Genomic DNA, 13,233 nt, shown 5'->3' with positions numbered 1-13,233 from the left:
GTTAATGTTTCAAGTTTGTTGACTCTTCATCATCTTTAAAGTCCAGTTAACTGATTGTCTCCAGTTATGTTTCTTCTTACATTAGTACTCACAAAACCAAGAGCTTAAATTTTTTCAGCTTCTCAGATTTTCGCTCTTCTGGTTTGGAAGATGTATTCCTGTAAGGAAAAGCCACAAACTTGCTTTTGGCCTCAGTCAGGCCTCCTCTGAACTGCCCTTAATTGTTTTACTCTGGATTTTCTAAACTAAAATCAATCCTTGATTTTGAATTGGAAACAAGCTAATGACCTTCAAGGTTGACTTACCTGTCATAAACTACCATAATGTATGTAGTTTTCCATTAACACACCGTAGGGCCACTTGCTTTCTGAACAATGTTGGAGTAAGGTCACTGTTTCACAAGGAACTTGATTTTATTTTACAAGAACAGCTTTTCTCAAGAAAACCTCCATAGAAACAATCTACTGCCAGCCACCTGAATGGTCAAATTCACCTTCCAAAAGTGATATTAATATATTTATATAAATTATATATTTTTCATCACAATTCTCATTGGAGTAAAAGAGACTCTTGAAGAGATTTAATTGAGGTGTATAAGGTTATGATAGCATTGAATTGGGTAGACAGCGAGACTCTGTTCCCATCACCAATGGCACAGGTTCTAGAAGGGTTTAGGTTTAAGTGTTTTTTGGTCAAGAGGCAAGTGTAATGTGGGGAAAAACCTTGTTATGTAACGAATCAGTGAGTGGAAGTGACCTGAAATGCACTACCCACGAGGGGTGGAACTCATGAATGGCTTCAAAAAGAAATTAGATCCACATCCGAGTGATAAGAGATCACATGGGAGGTACAGCATGGGAATACAACTGAGTGGATTGCTCGAGTTTGTTTTTGTTCTGAAGAGTGAGTGTGTTTGGAATTACCTTCTTCAAAAGGCAGTGGATGCAGAATCTATTGCGAAGACAGATGTCAACAATTCTTGGATACCAAGGGTTTGATTATCAGGGATCAGTACAGGTGAGTTTAAAATCAAACCAGCCTTTATCTTATTGAATGGCAGATCAGGCTTAAAAGATTGGCATGAACTGGTTGGACTGAAGGGTCTATTTCCATGCTGTATAACTCTAAGAGTCTAAGGGTCTAAGGCTTAATGGCCTACCTCTGTTCCTCATTTGCATATTCATAAAGTCAGCATGGATTCGATGGGCTGAATGTCCTCCTGTGTAGTGTAATTTAGTGTAATTATAAGGTAGCCAGGAAGGATCTGAAGAGAGAGCTAAGAGCAGCAAGGAGGGGGCATGAAAAGTCCTTAGTTGGTAGGATTAGGGAAAACCCTAAGGCTTTCTATAGGTATGTCAGCAATAAAAGAATGACTAGGCTAGGAATAGGTCCAGTCAAGGATAGTAGTGGGAAGTTGCGTGTGGAGGCTGAAGAGATTGGGGAGACACTGAATGAATACTTCATTCAGTATTCACTCAGGAACAGGACATTGTTGCCGATGTGAATATTGAGTCACAATTAATTAGAATGGACGGCTTTGAGGTATGTAGGGTAGAGGTGTTGGAAATGCTGGAAAGGGTGAAAATAGATAAGTCCCCCGGGCCTGATGGCATTTATCCTAGGATTCTCTGGGAAGCAAGGGAGGAGATTGCAGAGCCATTGGCCTTGATTTTTATGTCATCGTTGTCTACAGGAATAGTGCCAGTAGACTGGAGGATAGCAAATGTGGTTCCCTTGTTCAAGAAGGGGAGTAGGGATAACCCTAGTAACTATAGGCCGGTGAGTCTCACTTCTGTTGTGGGCAAAGTCTTAGAGAGAATTGTAAGGGATAGGACTTATGAACATCTGGATAGGAATAATGTGATCAAGGATAGTCAGCATGGTTTTGTGAATGGCAGGTCGTGCCTCACAAACCTTATTGAATTCTTTGAGAAGGTGACTAAGGAGGTAGACGAGGGTAAAGCGGTAGATGTGGTGTATATGGATTTTAGTAAGGCATTTGATAAGGTTCCCCATGGTAGGCTACTGCAAAAAATACGGAGGTATGGCATTGAGGGTGAGTTGGAGGTTTGGGATTAGGAATTGGCTGGCTGGAAGAAGACAGAGGGTTGTAGTTGATGGTAAAGGTTCATCTTGGAGTGCAGTTACTAGCGGTGTTCCGCAAGGATCTGTTTTGGGACCATTGCTGTTTGTCATTTTTATAAATGACCTGGAGGAGGGGCTAGAAGGTTGGGTGAGCAAGTTTGCGGATGATACGAAAGTCGGTGGAGTTGTTGACAGTGAGGAAGGATGTGGCAGGTTACAGCGGGATATAGATAAGTTGCAGAACTGGGCAGAAAGGTGGCAAATGGAGTTCAATGTAGGTAAGTGTGAGGTGATTCACTTTGGTAAGAGAAACAAAAAGATGGGGTACTGGGCTAATGGTCGGATACTTGGTAGTGTGGATGAGCAGAGGGATCTTGGTGTCCATGTACACAGATCTTTGAAAGTTGCCACCCAGGTAAATAGTGCGGTGAAGAAGGCATATGGCGTACTGGCTTTTATTGGTAGAGGAATTGAGTTCTGGAGCCCTGAGGTCATGTTGCAGTTGTATAAGACTCTGGTGCGGCCGCATCTGGAGTATTGTGTGCAGTTTTGGTCGCCATACTATAGGAAGGATGTGGAGGCACTGGAACGGGTGCAGAGGAGGTTTACCAGGATGTTGCCTGGTATGGTAGGAAGATCGTATGAGGAAAGGCTGAGGCACTTGGGGCTGTTTTCATTGGAGAAAAGAAGGTTTAGGGGTGACTTGATAGAGGTGTACAAGATGATTAGGGGTTTAAATAGGGTTGAGGAGAAAGTGAGGTCTGCAGACGCTGGAGATCAAAGCTGAAACTTTATTGCTGGAACAGCACAGCAGGTCAGGCAGCATCTAGGGAACAGAAGATTCGACGTTTCGGGCACATGCCCTTCTTCAGGAATGAGCAGAGAGTGTTCAGCAGGAGAAGATAAAAGGTAGGGAGGAGGGACTTGGAGGAGGGGCGTTGGAAATGTGATAGGTGGAAAGAGGTCAAGGTGAGGGTGATAGGTCGGAGTAGGGTGGAGGCGGAGAGGTCAAGAAGAAGACTGCAGGTCAGGAAGGCGGTGCCGGGCTGGAGGGATTCGGCTGAGACAAGGTGGGGGGAGGGGGGATGAAGAAACTGGTGAAGTCCAAGTTCATCCCCTGTGGTTGGAGGGTTCCCAGTCGGAAGATAAGACGCTCCTCCTCCGACCGTCGCATTGTTGTGGTTTGGCGGTGGATGAGTCCAATGACCTGCATATCCTCGGTGGAGTGGGAGGGGGAGTTGAAATGCTGTGCTACAGGGTGATTGGGTTGGTTCGTCCGGGTGGCCCAGAGGTGCTCTCTGAATCGCTACTTGCGGAGCGATTCAGAGAGCACCTCTGGGCCACCCGGACGAACCAACCCAATCACCCTGTAGCACAGCATTTCAACTCCCCCTCCCACTCCACCGAGGATATGCAGGTCATTGGACTCATCCACCGCCAAACCACAACAACGCGACGGTCGGAGGAGGAGCGTCTTATCTTCCGACTGGGAACCCTCCAACCACAGGGGATGAACTTGGACTTCACCAGTTTCTTCATCCCCCCTCCCCCCACCTTGTCTCAGCCGAATCCCTCCAGCCCGGCACCGCCTTCCTGACCTGCAGTCTTCTTCTTGACCTCTCCGCCTCCACCCTATCCGACCTATCACCCTCACCTTGACCTCTTTAAATAGGGTTGACCATGAAAACCTTTTTCCACGTATGGAATCAGCTATTACGAGGGGGCATAGCTTTAAATTAAGGGGTGGTAAGTATAGGACAGATGTTAGGGGTAGATTCTTTACTCAGCGAGTCATGAGTTCATGGAATGCCCTGCCAGTAAAGTGGTGGACTCTCCCTCATTATGGGTATTTAAACGGGCATTGGATAGGCATATGGAGGATAGTGGGCTAGTGTAGGTTAGGTGGGCTTGGATCGGCGCAACATCGAGGGCCAAAGGGCCTGTACTGCACTGTATTTTTCTATGTTCTATGTTCTATGATTCCATAGGCTTAATGGCAGAACCAACCTGAGAATAGGATGTGATAGCTACCATGGAATTTATGCTTGAATCATATGGTGGGATTGGGAATGAATTGTGAAGGTATTATTTTGGGTTAATTTGGCACCTGTGAGTCCTTTTTGCAGAGGTGTGGTCAATGCAGAACTCTATACCTGCCTGATAGAGCGAGGTACCTGATGAAGGGTTTCTGCCTGAAACGTTGACTCTCTTGCTCCTCGGAAGCTGTGTGACCTGCTGTGCTTCTCCAGTGCCACACTTTTTGACTCTGACTCTCCAGCATCTGCAGTCCTCACTTTCTCCTAGATACTCAATTAGGCACCTTTAGGAACTAATTGGAGGCAATAATGTTGCTAAGACTTGGAAGATCCCAACTCAGGCAGTCCCCTCACTGAGAGGGCAAGTCCCTGGCGGCTCTCGGTGTGGGACACCACTGGCATTTCCTTTAAATTACCCCCATCATGGGGATGGCAGGGCTCAAGCATGGCTACATGCAACCTGCAGACTGGCTTCACAACTTCAGGCTCTCTGCTAAGGAGGAGGAGGTGATGGCCCAGTGGTATTATTGCTAGACTATTAATCCAGAAACTCAGCTAATGTTCTTGAGTATCTGGGTTCAAATCCCACCAGAGCAGATGGTGGAATTTGAATTCAACTCAAAAAAAATCTGGAATTAGGAATCGATCGATGACCATTGTTGATTGTCGAAAAAATCCATCTGGTTCACTACAGGGAAGGAAACGTGCCGTCCTTACCTGGTTTGGCCTACATGTGACTCCAGACCCACAGCAATGTGGTTGACTCTTAACTGACCTCTGAGCAATTATGGATGGACAATAAATGCTGGCCTAGCCAGCAATGCCGTCGCCCTGTGAGTGAATATAAAACACTGGACCTCCTATCCTGGTAACCTGCCTACCTTCCTCAGTGACACCGTGACGAGCAACACAATTAGGGCCATTAATTTCCACAACAGGAAACATTTCAGAGTGGTACAATTCCAACCATAGAGTCAGACAGATGGATACTATTCATTCCATCATGTCTCTGCTCGCTTTTTGAAAAAGCTAAGCAATTGGTCCCACTTTCCTGATTCTCTCCTTAGCCTTTTTCTTATTTCCCATCCAGGTACATGAAACACCCAAACCAAACAGCTATCCCTCTATCTCCACTAGTAAGGCTAACAATCTCAAAATTGTTTGTAACAGCAATGTGACCCTCGTCTACAGGCTCAGATATGTCACTTACACAGGACTCTTAGTTCAAAACAAACATCTTAGCCACGAAGCAGATGGAAATAAGTAATCCCTGTCAGCTCTAAGAAAATCAATAGGAAAATGGCTCAGAAAAGACGGGACAAATAAAATAATTAACAAAGTCAGTAGTGCCCTTTGATTTGAATAGTGCATAAACATCAGCATGGAATTGTTGGGCCAAATGGCCTATTTCTGTGCCACATACTCTGTGCAATTCTGTGTGTTGGTGGAAGAAATAGGCTGCGCTCTTCCATTTGTAAATTAGGAATAATTATTATTCACTTACACAGTTCTTTTGTCTGTTTTCAACAGTTTGGGGGAGAACTCACTCAAGATGTCCAGAAAAGCCATGTTCAGAGGAGGCTGACCCTTGCCCTTAGGATTGTCATCTTTGAAGGCAAACTCGATACCATTTCTGCCAAAAGAGATGACGTCGGGTGAGGAAAGTAAACAACAGCAAGTTGCAAGTAAAATGGAAACAAAATGGTGAATGTTGAAGGAAAGAGGGAAATGGGTTTTACTTGTGTAGCATCGCCATTGCTTCCCTGGTTTTCAACTGATCCAATCCGAAGGTCAGTGAGAAACGTCGAGCCAAGTCCTTGATGCTGGTGAACTGTTGGGACCATCTGTCTAAACTGGTGCCTTGGCCTTGCAACAGCTCATTAAACAGCTGCAATAATAATTAATACAACATTAAATTTACAGACGTAAAATTAGATGGAATTTTAACTCTGATGGGGATTACGTTGATAACATTTTAACTCTGATAGAGATATCGTAGATAATGTTTTAACTCTGATGGGGATTTTCTGCCCTGAATGTTGTGAGGCAAATCACAAGAATGCCAAAATCTGAAACTCCATTTTGGTACCAAACACCAGTGATAAATGCTCAAAATACATAGAGGGGGCAAATTTCTTCCTGATAGCTTCAAAATCACCCCTGAATATTCAATTGGAATTGGACAACAGTTTCCTCTCTATGTGATAGGGGTAGTGCAGTGAGGAATAGCTCATCCAAAAGGAGATTTAGTCTCTCCCATGCATGCTCTCCATCTCCTCCAATCATACATTCCCTCTCTCCTCCCTTCTCTGCTCCTCCAACCACACATTCCTTCTTTCCTGTCTTCTCTGCTCCTCCAATCACACATTCCCTCTCTCCCACCCTTGCTGCTCCTTTAGAGACAGAATCAATGATTGGATGAGTAGGGAAGGTGGGAGAGGGGCAACCTATGATTGGATGACTGATGAGGCTACTCTCAATGGTTGGAGGGCCACATGCATTAGAGTTTCAGGAGGCCCGAGTAGAGGCTATTCAGAGAGATAGGGACTGAGTACATATTGAGAATAGGCTCGGGGCTTGGCCGGAGGGCTGGGAGGGAGCAGGGGCCTGATCATTGGCCAAGTCAGAGGCCAAAAATGTTCACACGGAATGGAAACTGCTTCTCTCATTTGTTGTAGCTTGCACCTGCTGCTTAAAAAGCTATTTCAGTGTTCTTCATTACCAAACCTCGGGCATCAAATGATTACATTTCACTGGAATAAATGTTGTTAATGTGTAGCCCAAATATCAAAGAGGAGCAGGAGCCAGGCATCAGAGGACGAAAGGCCCAGGTATTGGCAGAGCAGGAATAGAGAGACTCATTACACCCGATTAAAGATCCATAAAGATCTTTAATCTAGGAGAGAGTTTGGATGTGCTTTTGGTCATCAACCACAATAAAGAGCTGAGCCTTCCAAACTAACACCGAGCTCAAATTTAACCCGAGCAAAGCAGAATTTAAATTTTCTGCAAACAGCAGCTTGACGGTGTAAGACCAGGGCATGGATAAACCCATGGCAAAAGCACAACTGATTGGTGCTGCAAAGGTGGCTCAAATACAAAACTCAACAATTGCTTGAAAAGCACTCATTTTCAAGTCATAGTGGTATAAAAGCATGGGGTGGCATGGTGACTCAGTGGTTAGCACTGCTGCCTCACAGCACCAGGGACCCGGGTTCAATTTCTCTCTTGGGTGACTGTGTGGAGTTTGTACACTCTCCCTATGTTTGCGTGGGTTTCCTCCGGGTGCTCCGATTTCTTCCTATCGTCCAAAGGTATGCAGGTTAGGTGGATTGGTCAAGCTAAGTTGTCCCACAGTGTCTATAAATGTGCAGCTTGGTGGGTTAGCCATGGAAAATGCATGGTTATAGGGAAGGGGGTGATCTGGGTGGGGTGCTCTTCAAAGGGTTGGTGTGCACTCGATGGGCCGAATGACCTGCTTCCACACTGTAGGGATTCTAAGATCTACAGCATAGAAAATGGCCCTTCAGCCCACTGCATTCATGCCAGTCAAAAACAACTACCTCACCATCCTAATCCTGAACCATCGGGGAAACAGTCTGAACAAGTCCTCAATAACAGAAAATAATTCAAGAAAAATATTTGTTGACCCAAACTAATGGAGCTTCTGATTAGTGCTAATCAACTTGGAACAAAGAATAGATAGTGTGTGCATGGTCTTGGACAAGGGGCTGTCTACAATGTGTGTATGATCCCATTTCGGAAACAGCGTACAAGAGATATATTTATTGTACATTAACATGAACATCTTACTCATAGCCTCTAGGTTAGAAGATTTAATAATGTGCAAGAAAATAGCCTTTGGTATTTGCTATCTTACCTTTCAAAAGAAAAGTCTAAAAGAAATTCAACACAAATAAAGAAACTTTGTTATTATGTGATTACACCATGTAATAAAGGAGTTAGTGAGAATGATAAAACAAACTCTAAAATCAAAACAGCAGCCCCAGAAAATTAAAGAGTCACCCTCAAATACAAAGAGCTCTAGAGGAGAAGGGTATTTTCACCCTGAGTGACAAGTTGCCTTTTATAATCCTGAACAGCTGCTGAGGGAAATTTCAGGGCTCAAACAATTCCATCATCAAAATTAAAAATCACTCAAAATTACTTCATCAGCAAAACTGAATATTGCTTTCAAAGATCAACAACGCTCAGCAAGTGACATATGTTTAATCTGTGTTTCCACAAGGCAGAAAGATAGGCATATATTAATCACAACCAAAGTGAAGTGTCTACAGCTCTACAATAAATGCGCCTTTCAGAGAATGTGATTTATATAACATCTTTTGGTTATTCTATAAAGTACAAGATGTCTTTAAAATGGTCACAAATAAAATATAACACACGCTCTGGAATTCAAAAGGCAATGGCCAGTGACCTGAATTTAAGGGTCAGCTTGATCACAGGGTCTGCAATGGTTCAGGAAGATGGCTCATTCTCAAAATAAACCAATAAATGCTGGCTCTGCATAAACGTTCACATCCCAGATTTAATTTGAATAAAATAAATAACGTGACAAAGATCTATGATGTTTATCCCACCCTTTGTACTGAAGTAAATAAATGCAGCCCAGCCCAGTCCAGTTGAGGGAAATGCAACAAACACACAGAATGCTGGGGAAGCTCAGCAGCACTTGGCAGTGTCCGTAGAGAGAGAATCTTTGAGGAGAAAGTGAGGTCTGCAGATGCTGGAGATCAGAGCTGAAAATGTGTTGCTGGAAAAGCGCAGCAGGTCAGGCAGCATCCAGTGAACAGGAGAATTGACGTTTCGGGCATAAGCCCAAAGAAGGGCTTATGCCCAAAACGTCGATTCTCCTGTTCCCTGGATGCTGCCTGACCTGCTGCGCTTTTCCAGCAACACATTTTCAGCTCTGTAGAGACAGAAACAGAGTTAAAGTCACAAGCCCGATACCATTTCTTCAGAACTTCGATGTGAACATCCAGCAAAGTTCTGAAGAAGATTCATTCTGGATTCGAAATTGTTACTCTGTTTCCCTTTCCACAGATGCTGCCGGACCTTTCTTCGGCACTCCCTGTATTTGTTTCAGACTTCCAGCATTTGCAGTATATTGCTGTCATTGCAAAAGTGGGATTGGTATGTTTCAGCAAATCGAGCCTTTAAAAGACTGATCCAATTCATCCAATTCTCCTGCTCTTTCTCTATAGTCCAATGTTTGCAAGAAAATTCCCAATTCCTTTTTTGTGATATTTACCACTGAGTCAATTTGCACCACCCTTTCAGGTCACAAAAGCTCACTGTGCGTAAAAATATTGTCTTTTCTCCATGTGCCACTTATGAGCTTTATTAGTGGCAATGCTCAAGCAACAGTCAAGTAACAAGATGAACAAAGCAACAATAACTGACAGGGATATTAAGGTCTAGCTTCGGTTTTAGCAAGAGAATGGGTAACGGATTCATTTCTAAACATGTTGCAATTGCCCCTTAGGCTGGAGTTCCCTGCTTTCTGCCAATGCATACACAAGGGGTTTTTTACCTGCTTCAAGCTCTGAATTAAGGTCTTTGCACACTGAATTTTATCAATCTGCCTCGTCCTGCTGAGTGTTTCCTTAATGATGTCTCCATAGTCAATGTAATACTGGTAAGAAACAGACACATATTTTGTGAGTAAACTGTTGTACACGAGTGTAAGAGTCATTTGCTCTTTTCTTATTGACAGTGATATCAAATTAAAACCTCGATTTGAATTCAGCCTGAATTAATAAGCTGAAAGCCTCATCTCTTCACTGAACTGTGAGTCCTTAAGTGAAATGACTGTGGACAGCATCAATCTGTTTCCAAGTGGCTGTGGGGCTCACAGCTACTCCTAATTCAGAGTAAATTGGCACTAAGTTGGTTATCAAACTGAAGGAGCCACAGAAAAAGCGGATGAGCAAAAGGGTAAACAAAAATCTTATACTCATGTAGTTGGGAATGGTCCTCTGAGGTTAGGCATAAGGTAATTACTGAACAGGAGAGAGGATGTTTTACTCCATATCGAACTATACTATCTAACAAGGGGGCTTGTTTCAAAGGTAATCATTGTTTTGTTCAAGGGAGGGAAAATGAGCAGGAACTGTGTCATAGAGTTACACAGTTGTACAGCATGGAAACAGACTCTTCAGTTTGCCACCCAGATATCCGAAGTCAATCTAGTCCTATTTGCTTGCATCTGGCTCATATCCTTGCTATTCATATACCCATCCAGATGCCTTTTAAATGCTGTAATTGTACCAGCCTCTACCACTTCCTCTGGCAGCTCAATCCACTTTCCTGCCTTATCCCCGCAACCTTGATTCCTTTCCTGATTAAAAACCTATCTCAGCCTTGAATATTGTCAATGAGCCAGCCTCTCTGCAGTAAAGAATCCTGCCGACTACCTTCTGAGAGAAAGAAATTCTTCCTCATCTCTGTCTTAATCATCTACCACTTGAAAACGTCTGCATGTAATGCCAGCTCTGAAACCTCACCTTCCTGCTCAATTGCCTGTTATCCTGTCCTGCATTTGACTCCAGATTTCCCCTCATGCAGTTGGCTCTTAACTGCCCTCTGAAAGGAACCTAGCTAAACCTTCACCTGCTCAGGGGCATTTTGGGGATGTGCAAGAAATGCAGACCTAGCCAGTGATGTCCACGTGACAGTGGCAAGTAGCACAGACAGATCATTATTTAAGACACAAAATCTTTACCTTGATGTATTGTTTGAAGATGTCAGCAGCAATATCCATCTCCACAACACTGAATACGATTAGTTTACAGAAAGCAGCTAGCAGATTTCTCCTCTTGTGTAGTCTGCCCACTTTGCATTCCTCATCTGTAACAAAATGAAGGGGAAGGGTAACAATTCTGATTGATGCCAATAAGTCTCCTGTCTAAACTGACTCCTCACACAAACTTGGAGCTGAAAGAGCTCCTCAAACCTGCTCCATCCTTCATCAGGATCACTGGCTGAATTCCACATTCCCAACCATCCTCCAATAACCAATGATGTCTTACCTAATCGACCTACCTCCCGCCTCAAAAACATGCCTTGCTTGATTTGATTTGATTTATTATTGTCACATGTGCCGAGATACGGTGAAAAATATTGTTTTGCATGCTACCCAGACAAATCATACCTTATATAAGCACTTCAGAGTTAATAGAATATAATGCAGAATATTGTGCTACAGCTACAGGGAAGGGGCAGAAAAAGATTAATTCTAATACGAGAGATTTGTTTGTAAGTCTGATAACAGCAGGGAAGCAGCTGTTCTTAAAGCTGTTGGTACATGTTTTCAAACTTCTGCCCGATGGAGGAGGATAGTCGAAAGTACAACCAAGGTTGGGGTGGGGGGGGGGGGTGGGGGGTCTTTGATTATGTTGGCTGCTTCCTGAGGCAGTGGAAAGTGAGACAGGGTCAATGGGAGGAAGGCTAGTCTTTGTGACGGACTGGGCTGCGTTCACAGCTCTCTATAATTTCATGTGGTTTTGGGCAGAGCAGTTGCCATACCACACTGTGTTGCATTCATGCTTTTAAAAAAATGGGTAACAGTCCTTGTGGACATGCTGAATTTCCTTAGCCTCCTGAGGAAGTTGAGGTGTTGGTGTGCTTTCTTGACTAGAGCATCAACGTGGATGGGCCAGGCCGGATTGTTGGTGATATTTATTCCTAGGAACTTGAAGATCTCGACCACCTCCACCTCATCACCATTGATACAGACAGGGGCATTCTTCCATTCAGCTCCCTGAAGTTGATGACCAGCTCCTTTGTTTTGCTGACATTAGTGGAGAGATTGTTGTCTTTACACCATGCCACTAAGCTGGCTATCTCTTTCCCCATCTCCGTCTTCTCGCTGTTTGAGGTCCAACCCACTACAGTGGTGTCACCAGCAAACTTGTAAATGGAGTCATAGCGTAATTTGGCCACACAGCCATGTGTGTATAAGGAGTATAGTAAAGGGCTGAGTAGCCAGGATTATCACAGAGGTGTTGTTGCCTATCCTTACTGATTGTTGTCTGTGTATCAGGAAATCAAGGATGCAGTTGCTGAGTGGGGGTGGGGGGGAAGAACCCTAGGTCTCGGAGTTTGGAAATGTGTTTTCTTGGAATTATGGTGTTGAAGGCAGAGCTAAAGTCAATAAATAGGAGTTTGACATAGATGTTGTTGTTATCCAGATGTTCCAGGGATGAATATAGGGCCAGGGAGATGGTGTCTATCATGGACCCTTTGCAACAGTGGGTGAATTGTCATGGATCAAGGCAATCGGAGAGGCTGGTGTTGATACAGACTATTACTAACTTCTCGAAGCACTTCATCATGACCAAGCACCAAGAGGTGTTGATCAGGAGACTGACCCCTCCACCCTTTACCTACCAAGGACTCTGTACCCATCATCATGCATCTCCAACATACACCATGATGATCAAACCATGTCCAGCCACCTCCCAATACCCCGCATATCAATCAGGCCACCGAATGCCCTGTACCCACTCCATGCCACCCCACCACACTCCATGCGGCCCACCTTCATAACCTTATGCTCAAGCTAATTGATGACCCTCCTTCCCTAACTCTTGCATTTCTCTTTCTAAACCAACTCACCCAGTATCCATCATGGGAAGACCATGAAACCATACTGACATAAAATAAAGTTAGGTGCCTATTGGTGTCCATTGCTATTTAAAATATAAAAATCTTAATACTGCAATATTCTTTCAACGAATGTGCTATGAAATTTGGCATTTGGAGCTGTCTAAAAATCCACACCTGAAGTATTGCATGTTCTTGGGTCTCCTTACCCCTTAAGGAAGGAATTACTTGGCATAACGTGAGTATAGTGATGGTTCATCACTCTGTTCCCGGGATGATGGGATTGAGGAGACTGGCCTATACTCACTAGAGTTTCAGAGATTGAGAAGTCATCTCATGGAAGCAGACAGAATTCTGAGCTTGATGAGCAGAAAGAATATTAATCTCTGGCTGAACCAGGGGAATCAGTCTCAGAGTACGAGATAGGACATTTAGGATTGAGATAACAGGGAGCTTTTTCACTCAGAGGGCGGTGAAGCTCTGG

General features: G+C 44.0%; 1 protein-coding gene across 3 annotated transcripts in view; it reads right to left on the bottom strand.

Moving 5' to 3' along the window:
- LOC122550904 (cohesin subunit SA-2) overlaps window positions 1-13,233 on the bottom strand; it is a 150,224-nt gene that overhangs the window by 17,708 nt on the left and 119,283 nt on the right. For all 3 annotated transcript variants that reach the window (XM_043692329.2, XM_043692332.2, XM_043692330.2), the window contains exons 26-29: window positions 10,867-10,991; window positions 9,676-9,777; window positions 5,861-6,009; window positions 5,626-5,754 (exon numbers count right to left, since the gene is read on the bottom strand). In XM_043692329.2, coding sequence (XP_043548264.2) covers window positions 5,626-5,754; window positions 5,861-6,009; window positions 9,676-9,777; window positions 10,867-10,991 — 505 coding nt within the window. The remainder of the gene's footprint in view (window positions 1-5,625; window positions 5,755-5,860; window positions 6,010-9,675; window positions 9,778-10,866; window positions 10,992-13,233) is intronic.

The sequence above is a fragment of the Chiloscyllium plagiosum genome, unplaced genomic scaffold (assembly GCF_037043375.1).
Source record: "Chiloscyllium plagiosum isolate Xiang-an unplaced genomic scaffold, Cpla_swu_hap1 HiC_scaffold_6, whole genome shotgun sequence".
In the NCBI taxonomy this organism is placed as follows: Eukaryota; Metazoa; Chordata; class Chondrichthyes; order Orectolobiformes; family Hemiscylliidae; genus Chiloscyllium; species Chiloscyllium plagiosum.
This window is presented reverse-complemented; position numbering and strand designations above follow the sequence as displayed.